General features: G+C 39.4%; 2 protein-coding genes across 3 annotated transcripts; one reads left to right on the forward strand and one right to left on the reverse strand.

Annotated features, from left to right (window-relative positions):
- The first annotated feature begins 57 nt into the window (after positions 1 to 57).
- On the forward strand, positions 58 to 5,081 carry si:ch211-122f10.4 (cathepsin A-like). The gene is made up of 11 exons (XM_042407080.1): positions 58 to 374; positions 1,186 to 1,297; positions 1,372 to 1,509; positions 1,593 to 1,751; positions 1,887 to 1,978; positions 2,375 to 2,459; positions 2,543 to 2,695; positions 2,775 to 2,926; positions 3,704 to 3,866; positions 3,989 to 4,078; positions 4,194 to 5,081. The coding sequence occupies exons 1-11, from the start codon at positions 202 to 204 to the stop codon at positions 4,275 to 4,277; spliced, it is 1,401 nt and encodes a 466-aa protein (XP_042263014.1). The 5' UTR covers positions 58 to 201; the 3' UTR covers positions 4,278 to 5,081.
- slc38a7 (solute carrier family 38 member 7) lies at positions 5,031 to 15,080 on the reverse strand. Of its 2 annotated transcripts, XM_042407092.1 has the most exons (13): positions 14,996 to 15,013; positions 13,699 to 13,779; positions 12,665 to 13,134; positions 11,797 to 11,850; positions 10,819 to 10,963; positions 10,020 to 10,164; positions 9,821 to 9,919; positions 9,598 to 9,655; positions 9,375 to 9,489; positions 8,959 to 9,106; positions 8,626 to 8,825; positions 8,482 to 8,533; positions 5,031 to 7,450 (listed from the first exon to the last, which is right to left on the reverse strand). In XM_042407092.1, the coding sequence occupies exons 3-13, from the start codon at positions 12,917 to 12,919 to the stop codon at positions 7,348 to 7,350; spliced, it is 1,374 nt and encodes a 457-aa protein (XP_042263026.1). In that variant the 5' UTR covers positions 12,920 to 13,134; positions 13,699 to 13,779; positions 14,996 to 15,013; the 3' UTR covers positions 5,031 to 7,347. The 2 variants fall into 2 exon arrangements, with proteins under 2 accessions (XP_042263026.1, XP_042263024.1); XM_042407090.1 differs by lacking the exon at positions 13,699 to 13,779 and having other exon boundaries at positions 14,996 to 15,080.
- Between the last annotated feature and the right edge of the window lie 925 nt (positions 15,081 to 16,005).

The raw sequence follows: 16,005 nt of genomic DNA on the forward strand, positions 1-16,005 counted from the left end.
AAACTATCAACACCTGCTTCATTGTTCAGGAATTTCAGGCGCCGTTGATCACATGACACACAGCAGCGGTCATATGATGTCCTGGTTCTTTTTAAAGGAAGTTACTGCAACAAGCGAGCCTCGCCTTTCTCTTCATCTACGGAGTGGGGTCGTGTAGTTTGCTGGGGTTTTTTCTTTGCTCAGAATCAGCGAGGTTACGTGATGTTTAGCGGCGGTCTGCTGCTGGTGTGTTTGCTGGCCGTGTTTCCGCTCGGCTCGCGGGCTCAGTATGCTCCTGATGAGGTGACTAACCTGCCAGGTATGTCGTTCAAACCCAACTACCGCCAGTGGTCGGGGTACCTGCAGGCGCGGCCGGGCAAGTTTCTACATTATTGGTAAGAAACTTTAACCGACTCGGTGTTTGGGAAGGGTCCATAATCCTCCGGGTTTCCTCAATTTTACCTCAAGTAAAATGTTTGATAGGTCCACATTTTTTCAAGTGTCCTTAAAACAGGTGTCCATATGAACACTGAAAAAGGTTTTCCTCGCTGTAATCATTCCTCCTGTTCATACTGGCTATTAAAAGATTCCTTTAAAATGTCCTCTCAATCTAAGTGATGGAAGCCAAAACCCTCAGGTTGTCCACACAGTCATTTTGTGCAAAAATGCATTTAAAAGTGCATCTGAAGCTTATATGGGGCTTCAGCAGCCTGAGTTAGTCATATCAAGTGGACATCTACAGTATTTTTAGCATCAAATTCCCTCTTTGTGTTTCCACGGACAGTGTTTCCCTGTTGAGCTGCAGTGCAAGTATAGTAACAAAAAGAGGAACTTTGGCACTGATGTTGAAAGAGTGATTATTATGACAAGAAAAACCTGTCTCAATGTTCATCTGGGCACCTGACTGTTGTTTCAAGACAGACTTCAAAAACTGACGCTGTCCTTTAAGCATGCATGAAACCATGACCGAAAGTGTTTTATTTGAAATTTCCCGTAAGAGGTTACTCTGTCCTTTTTTATTTATTTTTTAAACATTGCTATTTGTGAACATCTTTGTAATACCACAAGTTATTTTGAATAAGGCTGAAGTTCACTGTTTGACTTTTTAATGTGCTGTGCAGCAGGTTAAAAGACTTCTTGAGAGTGTGACTTTCCAACATAAGTGAAATGAAGTGAAAATAAATCCCTTGTCCTGATCTCCTGCAGGTTTGTGACCTCTCAGCGGGACCCAGTCAAAGACCCGCTGGTGCTCTGGCTGAATGGAGGCCCAGGCTGCAGCTCACTGGATGGATTCCTGTCAGAGAACGGACCCTTTCACGTAAGCATGCTTACTGTGTGCATAACTTCACCTGTGCACTGAATTAAAGTGACAATGTTGACTTTCCTTTTCAGGTAAATGATAACGGAGCTACACTGTATGAGAACAATTTCAGCTGGAACAAGATTGCCAATGTGCTGTATCTAGAATCTCCTGCAGGAGTTGGTTATTCCTTCTCCGATGACAAAAATTATGCCACCGATGATGACCAGGTGAGTTTAGTGACTGACAACTGGCAAATGTTGTAAAGCTAAAAGAAAAACAACTTACAAACAGCTTTTCCATTTCCTCTTAGGTTGCTGAGGATAATTACAGAGCCTTGCAGAGTTTCTTTGTCAAATTCCCAAACTTCACTCAGAATGAGTTCTTCATATTTGGGGAAAGTTATGGGGGAATTTACGCACCAACCCTCAGCCTGAACGTGGCAACAGGCCCCGCAAAAATCAACTTCAAGGTGAGATGTTTTGCTCATCAGCTGCTCGCCGTCAGCATCTGTGTCATGATGGTGATGATCTTTAAACTTTTGCAGTACAGCAGACATACTTTTTTAACTCCCAAAATTTATCCTGAATTATCTTTTTATTTTTAGGGCTTTGCAGTGGGAAATGGTATCAGCAGCTTCGCTCTCAATGACCAAAGTTTGATCTACTTCGGTTACTATCACGGCCTCTTTGGAGAAGAGTAAGTTTCACTTTGAAGATGAAGTTTGCTTTACACTGAAGGAACGCATTCATAAAGCGACATCATCAGATGCCAGTTTGTTCCTTCGGTTCATTTAGCAGTGATTCACACAACAAATCAGTAACTTTCAAATCACGTCACATTAAACATATGATTTTAATTGACTTGTGTATGTAAAATGAAAGATCAACTGTAGTCTGAAAAGAAGCTACAGTACAGTTTGCTTCTCCTCCTGACCAGTAAACATGTGGAGTATTTCAGTGTTGACTCATTTTCCTGCCTGAATGCTAAAAAGCCAATTTTTAAAAAGCAACTTTTGCATCAGTATACAGACATTCAAACACTAATGACATTAAATAAATATGTACAGTAGTTGATGCTGTTCTTTATGTGCAGCTTATGGCATGATCTGAACACGAACTGCTGTGAGAAGGGGAAGTGTAATTTCTACGACCCCAGTTCAGAGGACTGCAAGATAGTGGTACGTGTTTCTTCATTTCAACAGCGTACCTACAGGATGATTGATTCAGAGTCTAATCAGCCCTCGCTCTTGTCACTCTCCAGGTGCGTGAGGCCTTTAATATCGTGTATGAGAGCGGACTTAACGAGTATGCACTTTACTTGGATTGTGAGGGTCGCAGAAGTTCCTACAAAAGCTATGAGATGACCATGAATCATCTGTTTCAGAAGCACAGGAAACAGCCACACGCCTACAAGGTGAGTGCTGCTGGAACGTGCACCTGTGCTTCTTCTCGTTTGACTCAGAGTTTTGATGATAATCTCTTTTTAAATTAAGTTCTTAGGTCAAGTGCCTGCCTCGTCCTCTGTGATGCTGGGTGAAGTCCCTCCCTGCATCAACAGTACAGCTCAGGCAAACTGGCTGAACAGAGGCGACGTGAGGAAAGCTTTACACATTCCAGATTTTCTGCCCGCATGGGACATCTGCAGGTATGTTACAGTAGCAGCAACTGTCAGTGCAAACAAATCCACATCACTCTTCTGTTTTTGTATTATCAATACATTTTATTGTGTTAACTTCCAGATTAAAGGGGCACTCCAGCAATTTAGTATGGTACTTTTAATAATGAATGAGGGATTTTAAAAAAAAAAAAAATAAATAAAAAAAATAATAAAGCAGCAAGTAGAGATTCTGACTTAGGCCTGTAGCTGCAATTACTGTTCTTTGTGACCATTTATAAAGTTTTTGTGGCTGCAAAACAATTTTAGACACTATGTACTAAAGATGGTAATTTGATCTGTTACTGACAGAATACAGTAGAGCTGCAATGATTAATCAATTAGCTGCCAACTATTAAATAAATTAGAGGTCGTCATCTTGGGTTGTGGGAAACATTGATTTTCATTTTTCACCATTTTCTGACATTTTATGGGTCAAACAGCTGATCGACTAATTGAGAATATAATCATTAGTTGCAGCCCTAGAATATAGCAAATTTATCATAGCAAAAATAAGTGAATATGCTGCTTTTGTCCAGGGTTGTTTGATCACCTGCACCTTTGTTAATAGCATTGATTTAACCTCACTTCACAGGTTTTCTTATAGAGGGAACAATCATGTAACCTTATTGATATTAGCTCTGTAATGGGTTTGAGAACAGATACTTTTTTCACTCCAATTCAAGACTAATTTGTACATCTGAGTCAGGAAGATGTCGATGACCACAATAACTCATATTAACAACCCATAACTTTTCCTGACTTTAGTGACATTGTTGGAGGGAATTACACCACCCTCTACCCAACAGTGAAGGACGTTTATCTGAAGCTGCTCTCTCGGGGCCTTCGAGCACTCGTCTACAACGGAGACACCGACATGGCCTGCAACTTCCTGGGGGACCAATGGTTTGTGGAGGACCTCGGCCTGAAGGTAGAAACTTCAATTTCTCAATATTTTTTTATTTTTTTTTAGGAAAAATTATAATGTATACAAGTCTTGTTTGTTTTTAACCCTAACTACAACTCTTAATTGTATTGAAATGTTGCTCTTAGTCAACTACCAAGTACCAGACCTGGATTCATGAGGACCAGATTGCTGGTTTCTACCAACGGTTTGGAAACATCACTTTCCTGACAGTCAAGGTAAGCAAGCACTAAGATTTCTGCCATAAAAGTGTGGTAGTCCAGTTTTGTTTTTTTGTTTTTTTAGGCTGGTAATATGGTGCCATTATATGATGAAATACCCTTTCTGTCTCAGGGTGCGGGTCACATGGTTCCACAGTGGGCTCCTGGTCCAGCTTTCCACATGTTCCAGTCATTCATAACAAATGGCTCCTACTGAGCGACGATGGAGACTGCTCTCTGTGTTATACCTGCACTTATCACTTGTTTGGATGATACATTTTTCTCAGGGAAGATGAATTTGAAGGGAAAAGGACTGTTATAGCACTTATCCTTGTATTGTTCCCACAGTACCTGTAATGCAGTGAGTTGCTTTTTTTTTTTTTTTTTTTTGGGACACATTATTTGTTGTGTTGTCTTTGTTCTCCATCACAATGGACTTGAAACAAAAACACCAACTTTGAGCTTTGATTGTGTTTACATCCATATTAGCCGAACAGTGTAGGAAGTGTTGTCTCCTTTTTATACAGTTTTCCAATGTGACAAGACCACAAATAACTGGGCATATTAATAAATTTAATTAAAATACCCATATTTAATCAGTCAATTAGTCAAGACCAGGCCACTGTTTGGCGTTTTTTAAAAACTCCATTGTCCAAAAACTGGGAAATTAATATTATATAAAAGGGGCTAATAAGACATCCTACATGTTCACCCAATATGGAAGTGAACACTGTCCTTAAAAGGTCAACACTTTGACCTCACTGTTAATTCCTTGTCAAGAATACAAACACAAAATGGAAAGTGTCCTTGTCCAAATACTTCAACTGCACTGTACATGATCACAAACTGTTTCCTGTGGCACCAACGTGAAGCTGAATCTTTGGTGTTTGCTGTTTTCATTTAACTTTTCAGTGAAAAGAAGTGATACAAGGTGATTGGACTGAACTTAATGATGATGCTTGTTCAAAACTGTAATCTTGCTTGCATTTCTCTTTTTATTAAATGTTTCATTGATCTGTCAGTGACACACGGATTGTGATTTATTCACGTCTTGATCGTAGTTGATTTTATTGAAATATCACAAGTAGTTCTGTTAATTTTTTTGTCATGAACCTTTATGTTTGCAAGTCACCATTCTGTGAAAGACAACAGACACATTTATGACAGGAAAAATGTTTGACCTAAAAAAAACAGAGTAAATGAGTGACAGATCATAAATGCAGCAAAAGCAGCTGACATTCAGTCATGTGACCCAGATGAACTGTCTGCAGCACCAAAAGGATAAAAGAAATCAAAAGCAAAATATTTGACACAAATGCTTCAACTCCAAACCAGAAGAACACTGTATTCCAGCGATGATTGCACGAAAGATCTGCAACATATCAATGAAATAAAACGCAGCAGCTGTAAAGTTTCTGTACTGGTCACATGGTGCAATGCTGCAGACTGTTTGTTTCACTCTGGTTTCTTTCCCTTCCGCCAAATATGTGAGAATATATTCACACCAATAGTGTTGCAAATAAACCACATTCCCTTTTGACCTTTTCTGTCCCTTACATTCACAAATGAAACACCAAATATTGCTGTTTCACTCATAAAACCTGGATAAACAGTACCGACAAAAGACTGTAAATTATTGACTCATTGACTCAATTATTGACACTCTGTCCTTAACATACCAAAGATAATCTGTGATACAGTAAAATAATTGTAAAACCAGGCATTGAGGCCACTCTAGTCTTGATTACCATGTCATCATAAACATCCTCATTTTTAAAAAAAAAAAAAAAAAATTGAACTGCACTTGGAGCTCAGTTGGAAAAGTAACTTCATAAAATGAAATTAATTTTAGAACTTGCAATCCAACTTAATGTGCTTTGATCATCTTTAGTGTTTAAAGTTTTGAATTACGTAGCATAAAAAAACTAAGGAAAGCTCACACTTTGGTTTCAGCCCAACAAGAACAAATAAATGATCATTTTTTTGAGCTTGAATCATAAAGCCTGCATTGTTGTGTACTGATTCAAGTAAATCAAACTCCCACTTCAGAGTTTAGTTGATTTCTCCCCACTGACCAAGACAAACTATTTGTTGTACACACTGTCAGTAATGGCAGAATGTACAATGTGCATTCTGAATGTCAATCATTTGCATACATTCACAAAGACGCAACCATTTTCAAACCCACTCTGTGAGGAATCAGTTTGGGTTTTCATATTCTGTACAAGGCAGTGCTGCTGGACGCCCTGCAGTTCTGTGCAGTTGTTTAGGAGGCACAACGCTGTAGGTTTCATCCAGACTGGCTGTTACGTTTTGGCACAGAGTAACTAGTCCTCTTTCTGAAGTCCTGCAGGTTTACATGAAACTAGTTTTGTCCTTTTGCAAAATTGTCTTAACAAGCATGAACTAACCTTAAAACTGATTATGAAAATCACCATTATAGTTCTTAAAACCACAACAAACGTATAAGAAAGTAACAAAATGTTTAAATAAATAAATCAAATGTCTTCATAAATCTATTTCAAAATGTAATGTTAGTATGTCTTATGTAATAGCTGAAGACCTGAAAGCCTTTGATTTTAGACTGATCTTGACTGGAAGTGAACAAATCAAGCCCTGCAGTTAACACATCATTCATCAATCATGACGTGTCCTACTGTGTGCAAACCTATCACTTAATTCAATTTTCCACTGGAGAAAAGGCAAATTTCTTAATCTTTGGACAAATGATTAGTAGGGCAAACATAAAGTGTGTCACTGGATTAGACCCGGGAACCACCGTACATTTTCAATGATAAGAAACATTTACTTTGACATGCAAGTTAAAATACACAAATTGGTACAATTTCATTATTAAAATCAATTTGATTGTAAGACCTTTCTGTACAAAGTCCCTTAGCTCTTGTAAACAGGACAGGAATGTCTCACACATACAGGGTCAGCAGAAAAGCTCCCTGTGGAGTGGCTACACTGTCGAAAACTGCTTTCACTGCAAGTTAAAACAAACATAAAAAACATAGAAACATGCGATTTAAACTTCACAGAAATTAAAAAGGCAAAGTGTCTAGAGTCACTTGACATTCTGGGGTTTCTTCGACTGCTCCTTGACTGAGGAAAGCGCTCTGGAGCTTTAACTCAGTACGGAGTGGAGATGTGACATGCTGTAGAGGTCTTGATTATTTAAATGAGTGTCATGAGATGCTTCTCCATCGTCTCCACTAGTTCATAATAGCAGCACAGGACTAAACTCTGTCCACAACGACGAGGCTCCGAGAGAAATGATCCTTTTAGCTGACGACATCTTGATAGATGGAATTGGTCGTGGTGAGGCCAAAGATGAAAGCTCCGATTGTAACCATGACAACACCGAAGACCACCAATCCATGCCAGCTGTAAAGGAAAGGACCAACATTAAAGAAAATCCTTATCAAGGATAGAAGTTTACATAAATCTTCCATTAACATTTGGAATACTGACACTAAATGTCTCCAATGTGAGACGCTTCTTCCTGAGGATAGTGCAGGAAAAAAAAATTACAGAATGTGTTTTCTTTTGGGTCTGCAAATAACATTTTTTCTTCATTTTTCACTATCAGTTTATCTGCCAAATATTTTCCCAATAATCACTGTCTATAAGATGTCTGAAAAAATACTGAAAAATTCTCACAGTTTTCCAGAACCCAAGTAGACATTTGAATAAGTCATGTTTTGTCCGACCAACAGTCCAAAACCCAATAATATTCGGTTTAAATTAATAAAATACAGAGCAAAACAGCAAAGTTCTTATTGGAGAAGCTGGAAGCTGAGAATGATTGAAATTTTTGCTTAAGAAATTACTTCAACAATGGATCGAGTATCAAAATAGTTGCAGATTCATTTCCTGTAAGCAGACTAATCAATTAATCAACTAATCATTGAAACTGTAGTTAAGCTCATTGTTTTGGTTTCTAGCAAACAAGCTTTGATAAACCTGCCGTTCACTTCCTGCCCAGCAGCAAACAGACAAAGTAAACACACAAAGGCACCAAGTGGCTGCTGAACCCTGTTTAAGAGCTACAAGGAGACTGAATGTTTGACTTGCGTTCATCAGGTGGCCAGATACACAACTCCAAATGATTGTTACAGTTTCTCTGCGGCTGCTGAATGTCTAACAGACAACTGATTGACTACACATAAGCCATAACTTCATAAGCGGTAGCTTGTTTGGACATTTTTCTGCCCCCTAATGGCCAAAGTTTGATAATGTATCTTTGAATGATCATTTATTCCTAGAAAGGAAAATTCATCCTCTGCATCTCTCCCCTCCTAGCTACAATGCAGCACTGAAGGACCACCTCCAGTCACAGAAACATGCATGTTTTTTTGGGGGTGGGAGGAAATCAAGCACCTACACAACATGAAAAAGTATAAACAGCATCTCACCTGGCAGATCGGTTGTCTGTCTCTGACAGTTTGGCTTGCATCAAACATAAGCCTGTTGATTTTAAAAAGAGACACAGACATTACCGTATGACATTAAAGTTGCACAGAAATCTGAAAGTGTGCACACAATGAGGTGGATCTCACCTGGAAAGACAAAAATAAAGCAGGCTGCCAATCCTCCAATCAGTGAGATGACCCGACCGATATCTGGGATGAAGAGAGCGAGGACAAGCGTGACAACAAACCACACCAGCGTCTGCAGGATCCTCCGCCTCTGCTCACGGCGTACACACACCTCCACCTGCTCGCCCTGGAAACGCAGCCACAGTCCCTCGATAACTGCCCTGCAAGGACACACGATTACAGCGGAGTGCAGTGACGAAATGCTGCATTAACGGCATTGTGATACAAAGAAAATAAAAATATATCAAATAGGGAGACCAGAAATGTGTTTATCTTCACTATCTTCTATCTTACCTGCCACAGAAATGTAAAATGGGGTATGAGGTGATCACACAGATGACGATGAAAGCTCTTGCGATGGCCACAGCGATATCATTGGGAGGGTATGACATCAGCACATCCTGGCTGACATTGGAGCCGAATGTCAGGAAGCCACAGACACCTGATCAATCACAGGACAAGGCAAGCAGGTAAGTATTGACAGCTTGTCACGACCCACTTGTCTTGCAACACGCTCCACAAGTTGTCCTTTGCTATCAGCATGAGTAGAATTGACATTTAAATACTCAGGAACCAATAAAGTAGACCACGGTTTTGCAGTTTGTGATAAAGTTTGAGAAAACCAAACATCTCTTTACAAGCCAGTTTCCTAAATTTATTCACAAGTCAGTTAAAGTATATGATGTAGCAGATACACATGCTGACAATACCTGTTCCTGTGTAAACGAAGAGGCAGATTATCATGCTAAAAGTGACGACGACTCCCCACGGTTTGATCTCCTTCCTGCTCATGCTGTTGAACACCGGAACACAGCTGACATGACACTGCGGGTGAAAAAACAACATTTTTCCTTAATATTAAACTTAAATTTACAATTTTAAAAAAAAGGTATTTTGTTTTATGATCTCAAATGATACCAAATGAAGAGGTACCTGGAAACCAAAGCATATGGTTGGCATTGCATTGAAAACTGCAGTCCAGGAAGCAGAACTGTAACAAACACAATGATTTAGCAACTCAGGCAAAGCATGAGGATGAGCATGCAGATGTTTCTGCTTGAATGAGTGGTGAACAACCCGAAATGCTGCAATACTTTGTAAAAAGTTTTTTTTTTTAAAAAAGCTGATAGTGTCGTGGAGTGTGTGCAGGGCTCACCTGGTGGGAATATAGCCTGGAGTCACCTCTTGATCAGGCCAGATGTACTTAACAATCACCACTATGGTAACATACCAGGTTCCCATCACACTCAGTGCGCTACAAAGACGGGGAAACAACTCAGACATGATTATCAAGCAAGGCACAAGTTAAGAAAACTTTGTTCGTGTGTGATAATAAGCTGTTGGTAGATTTGTACCTGGCGTATTTCTGAAAGCTGATCTCTTTGGGGATGGAGAGAGGAAGAATAACCAGGACTGCAGTAACAACAATGGTGAATTTGCGGTCCATGTACCAGTAGCCACTGACCATGCCATCTGTTTCATGAGCCACTGCGGCTATCACTACAACAACAACAACAACAACAAAACAGAAATTACAGAAACCTTTGAGAGGGACAAGTAGACAGTGAAATATATGCAGGATAGAGTAGCACAGTGGGAATTAACTGCTGCACACATGGCAGAAATTTAGCAAAGTAGATAATTGATGTCACGGCCTCTTCATTCACTTCAAAAAGACTAAAAAGGAGGCGGAAGGTCGCAATCTATTCTCAGAAACAGACGGGAGTAGGATTTCTTCACTGTCAGCGTCTTGGAACGTGGAAATGGACAAGTGGGTCACATGAGGGACACATTTACTGCCCTAAAAAGCTGAGTGGTGTCATCCTGGATGCTCTTTGCCCTCATCAATGATGGCACAGCCTTTTTTTGCCCCCAAAAGGTTATCAACACTTTTACAAGACATCCTCCTTTGTTCAAACACACAAAACTAAATGTAAGCCAAAAATGACAAAGTCCACGTAAATGTATGCGACAGATCATTAAGTGGAGACAGTTAAACAAAGTTCAGCTCTGAAAAACAGCATCTAGAACATTTAGCGGTTGCACAAAAAGAGCATAAACTATTTTTCGCCTTAAGTCCCTGCAAATCTGTTAAACAAGACAGAAACAGGGTGGCTGGTGTGTGAGTCATTAAATCAGCGTGAATATACTCACAGCGATCCAGCTGGTCTCCGATGACAATAAAGAAAGCGATGCAAGTGCCAAAGGTGTACACAGCGATAGCTACTTCACATATGACTCCGGTCACTTTCCCGCAAGTTGCTCGAACAACCTCCTGATAGGTGCTCTCGTTACAGACCTGAAGAAACCAAACAAAAAGATAAAAAGTGAACGCAGAGTCAGCGGTAAATGTACTGGAATAGTTACAAAAATCTCTGAAGATTGTGTCTGAGAAAACAATGATTGAGTTTCTTCATCGTGTCCAGCTGATGAGTGCAGGTTTGTCTCTTTTTTTGCAGATTTTGTACAGCAGAGTGGAATTTGTGTTAGATAGATAAAAGGTTTGCGAGTATTGGTAGGTTGTGGACAACACATCACAGCTGTCAACGTGAAGAAGTACATCCTGGTCTATATAAATGACTCTACAGGTAAATACTGACTATAGACAGCGATCATCTTCAGTTTAAAGCATGGTTATAGAGGGTAATGGTTTTAGGCTGCAATACCAGCACATGATGAGCACACTTAGTCATATTCATCACATCAGCAATTCTCAGGGCATCACATGCTTTCAGACAAAGTTCTTCCTACAGCTGAAGTCCCATGAAAGAGTACTATTACTTTTTTATTTTTATTTTAATGCTGATGTTTCTGGGTCAGTACACATTTCATCTTACCAAATAATGGAAATGGTGTTTCAATGTGTAAGCATATGTTTGAGCCACTCAGGAAGTGAAAGTCTGTGCTTCAGTGCAACATGTGGCATTTGATCAGGAATATAACCACAGAACCGAGATGTTATTACACAAGGCTGCTCCAAATATTTCATCACCAATGTAGGGAGAAAATTAAGTAACGGAAAAGTAGTCTGATTTAGAGGAACGCAGTAGATGATGAGGAGAATTAAAGAGAGACAAGTGGAAGAGTGCAAGATGGAAGTAAAGAGTGTGACAGTACTGAAGTGACACCAACCTGAGAGCAGTAGCCCAGAATCACCAGTCCACTGATGATGAAGATCAGCATAAACTGAAACATAAAGAAACAGGAAGCATCACATTATGGTTCCCTATTGTATTATATTGTCTATAAGCAGTTTTGTGTTGTGGGTCACAAGACAACCGATAAATGCTTTCACACATAGTGCAGAGTGGTGAGTCTGCACGTCTGCTGAAGCCAGATTCAGTCTTATATTCTAATTTAGATCAATGAACAGTAATTTTAGTCAATAATCATGTCAAAGCACCATATTTTTTCCATTCAGGTTCACTTAATGGCCCTGAAACACTTAAATCTATTTTCTCAATCAGCTTCTTACTAAAAGCAACAGAGTCCTACATGAACACAAAAACAAAAAACAGTTTTAATTATTTCACATGAGAGATTTTTGTATTCGTGTTTTTGTCTTGGCTTTTGGTTTGAAGTGGGTGGGGTTCAGTTAGAAAAAGGTGATGCAACATTTAGACCAAAATCTGATAACAATTGTGGGTTGTTTGCTAATGTTGCCAGTATTGGTTATCTAATCTGATCAAACCACACTCACACACCACACATACAGTCCTTATGAAGACAATTAGCTGAGATTTTCTATGTATAACTCCTGATATAAGAATGTTTTAAACTTTTGATTGTTGCTTATTTAGTCATGACTATGTTATGTTATAGATACATTTTCAAAAACAAGTTTTCAGAGGCTTTAAAGCCAGGAATTGCTTGCTTTTCTCTGTTACAAATAAGAATAAATGTAATACTTTTGTACTTAAGCTGGTGGTCAGACATCCCTTCACCACACCTGCCTCCTGCAGTTATTTTCTGATAAAGTGCTTCACTGGGATCTCCTCACCATTTGAAGCATCACTCCTGCCATCACTCCTCCTGCCATATTGAAGGCTGCTGGGAAATTGAGTAGACCTGCCCCCAATGCTGCGTTCACCACGATGAAGACAGCTCCCATAGATGACACGCCCCCGCTCCTCCTCCTGTCCGTCTCAATATGCTGGACAGAATCCACACTGGGGCTCTGTAAGAGCCACGCCCGCTCTCCCGAATCATTACTCCCCACTGCACCCCAGTCCTCAACATCAGTGTTAATGGCCATGAGTCAACAGGCTGCAGCTCGGCTTGCAATGCCTTAAGTCTCAAACTCACTGAATCCAAGTTGAGGGAAAGCAGGTCAGAATGTGTGAGTGAAGGGACAAAGAATCACGGTACGTTTAAAATGTTATGTCCAGTGTCTTCCACAACAGTCAGGAGGCTGGCGATGTTTTTGAAACAATGAACGGTGTCAGTGAAATGATGGAGCCACTTGGTGATCTGTAAGGAAATATTGTTTTGCATTTAGGGATACTTGCAGTGGGAAAAAAACAACAACAACTGAGCATCCACACTGTGTTATATCAACATACAGTATAAATTCATGTTAAGTCGTTATTTGGTTTAGCGTTTGGATCATTGTAAGAGAATGTGAAGGAGTCGTTTTTAATAGAGCGCAGACTCTAAAGAAATGTTGATTACAGAGCAAGTACGTTATTTATATTGGTGAATAAACCGTAATTCTTAATCAACAATTAGGCTTAATAAATATGAAGTCAGTTTTTTCATGTTAAAGCACATTCTTTTGTACATTTTGTAATTCTTTACTTTTTGGCTGACATGAAAACCCGCATGGTCTTTGTGAGCATATCAAAGACCACTACTGGTTCCTTAGAGCAAGATTTCGATGAGCCAGTTCCTGTACTGTTTCTATTTTACACAAAGACCTACATGCACACCAGAAGTATGCTGACTACTGAAAAGGCAAATTGACAGCTGAATGAACAGTTTTGTGCAGGGCTCGGGAGTATATTTAACCATTTTCACTGTGTGAGAGGTGAATACCTTCACTCAAGTATCAACATGATCTGGTCAGACTCTTTACTGCAACCAAAAACTCAAGGACCTGTCAAAGACTCATACAGCCTCAAAGTAAGAAAAGAAAAACCAATACTTTAGTCATCAGTCACCAATACTGATTTGTTTGACAGCATCTTAGAAATAAGAGGTTCATACATGTCCAACTTCATATTTGATCATTTCAAGCTTCTCTTGCGTCGTTGTGTTAAAGGATAGGTTCACTTTTCAAGTGTGTCTTAACACAACAGTCAGGTGCCCATATGAACACTAAAAGAGGTTTTCCTCGCTGTAATCATTCCTTCTGTTCATACTGGCTGTTGAAAGATTCCCTTCAATTGTGCTTTCAATGTAAGTGTTGGCGCCCAAAATCCACAGTGTGTCCACACAGTCATTTTGTGCAAAAATGCATTTATAAGTTCTGAAGCTTGTATGAGGCTTCAGCAGTCTGAGTTAGTCATGTCAAGGGGATATTTGCCACATTTACAGTCTTTTTTGTATAATGACACAATAACATGGGAATAAGTAAAACATAAATAAATTTTAAATGCATTTTTGCACTGAAGGAGGCTTGTTTTTGTCCCCCATCACTTGCATTGTAAGTGCATTATGAAGGGATCTTCTAATGGTCAGTATGAACAGTAGAGATGATTATGGCAAGAAAAACCTATTCTTACTTATCCCTACATTTTTTTAAGTCTGACAGACTTGAAAAATTGTGAACCCGTCCAAAAGGCTCTTTAAAAACATCACAAATAACAGTGGCACAAATTTAACAAATTGGGACAAAAAAAGACTAACATTTACACCAATTTTAGTAGATACCGATAGTTAATCCCTTGGCTCTCTGTTAGCTGTTGATCAAAGTCTACAGAAACTGTGGAAGACGAAGTGAAGCTAACGTTCCTGGAAACAGAGGAAGGAGGTGATGATGATGTGCAGCTGACCTCAATTTAATTTATATTCCACACAGAAAACCTTCAGCTGCCTACATGAAATAAAGGTTAAATTCTCCACCTTTTAATGTGAGTAGGTTACTGTTTTCGTTTTCATTAGCGTAACAATACAGACCTGTCAACAACAGTCATCCCTGTTGTTATTCAATCAGTGTCCTACAATAGCTAGCTAGCACACCTTATAGCGTTACCTAGCTGAACATAAAACATGACGAAGCTCATTATAAAGACCCCAAATTAAGACATCTCCACATCATTGATCTTGTCTGTAAATAAGAAGCTGTTCAGTCGTGTATGGAGGATGAAATGCAGATAATTGACCACAGTACCTTCAGGGTTTGCCTCCACCGCAGCGAATGACTCTGTAGACTGTGTTTTGGCAGCCTGATAGAAAGAGAGGCACGTGACACTTCGTCACGTGACTAGCATTATGGGTATTGTAGTACTTTGTATTTGTGCAACTCCTCCTGAGCTAAGATGTACTGTATATTGTAGGTACACGTTTAAAAATGTACGGATACAAAGTGTACTGTGAGGTTTTAGCATTTTACACTATTAGTTAAAGGGTAAGTCCACAATTTAAGACAACAATCAGGTGCCCAAATCAACACTAAAACAGGGTTTTCTTGCCATAATCATTCCTCTTGTTCATACTGAAGATCCCCTCATACTGCACTCACAGTGTAAATGAAGGAGGCCAAAATCCACAAGCCTCCTTCTGTGCAAAAATGTGTTTAAATGTTTATCTGAAGCTAATATGAAGCTTCAAATCTAATCAAGTAGATATTTGTCATCGTTACAGTCTTTTCAGCGCCAAAGTCCCTCTTCTTGTTACTTAACTTCCATTGCAGCTCAACAGGGAAACACTGAAGAAACACAAAAAGGGAATTTGATGCTAAAAAGACTGTGAATGTGGCAGATATCCAGTTGATCTGACTAACTGGGTTGCTGAAGCCTCATATAAGCTTCAGATCAACTTTTAAATACATTTTTGCACAAAATGACTGTGTGGACACACTGTGGATTTTTTCCCCATCACTTACACTGAAAGTGCATTTGACAAATGTACCAGAATGAAACAGGAGGAATGATTACTGCGGGGAAAATCTCTTCCAGTGTTTATATGGGCACCTGACTGTTGTTTTAAGACAGAAACTGTGATCCTGTCCTTTAAATGTCTGATTAACACCACATCAATGCTGCACTAAAATATGAACAATACTTTATTAGCCCTAAAGGTTTGTGGGTCAAGACTAGATTACCAACACAGTACAATGGCCCCAGACATTTGAGGCCCCTTAAAGCCCCAGATTCAGTGTGTTAATCAGATGGTAATAAT

The sequence above is a fragment of the Thunnus maccoyii genome, chromosome 1 (genome assembly GCF_910596095.1).
Source record: "Thunnus maccoyii chromosome 1, fThuMac1.1, whole genome shotgun sequence".
Taxonomy (NCBI): Eukaryota; Metazoa; Chordata; class Actinopteri; order Scombriformes; family Scombridae; genus Thunnus; species Thunnus maccoyii.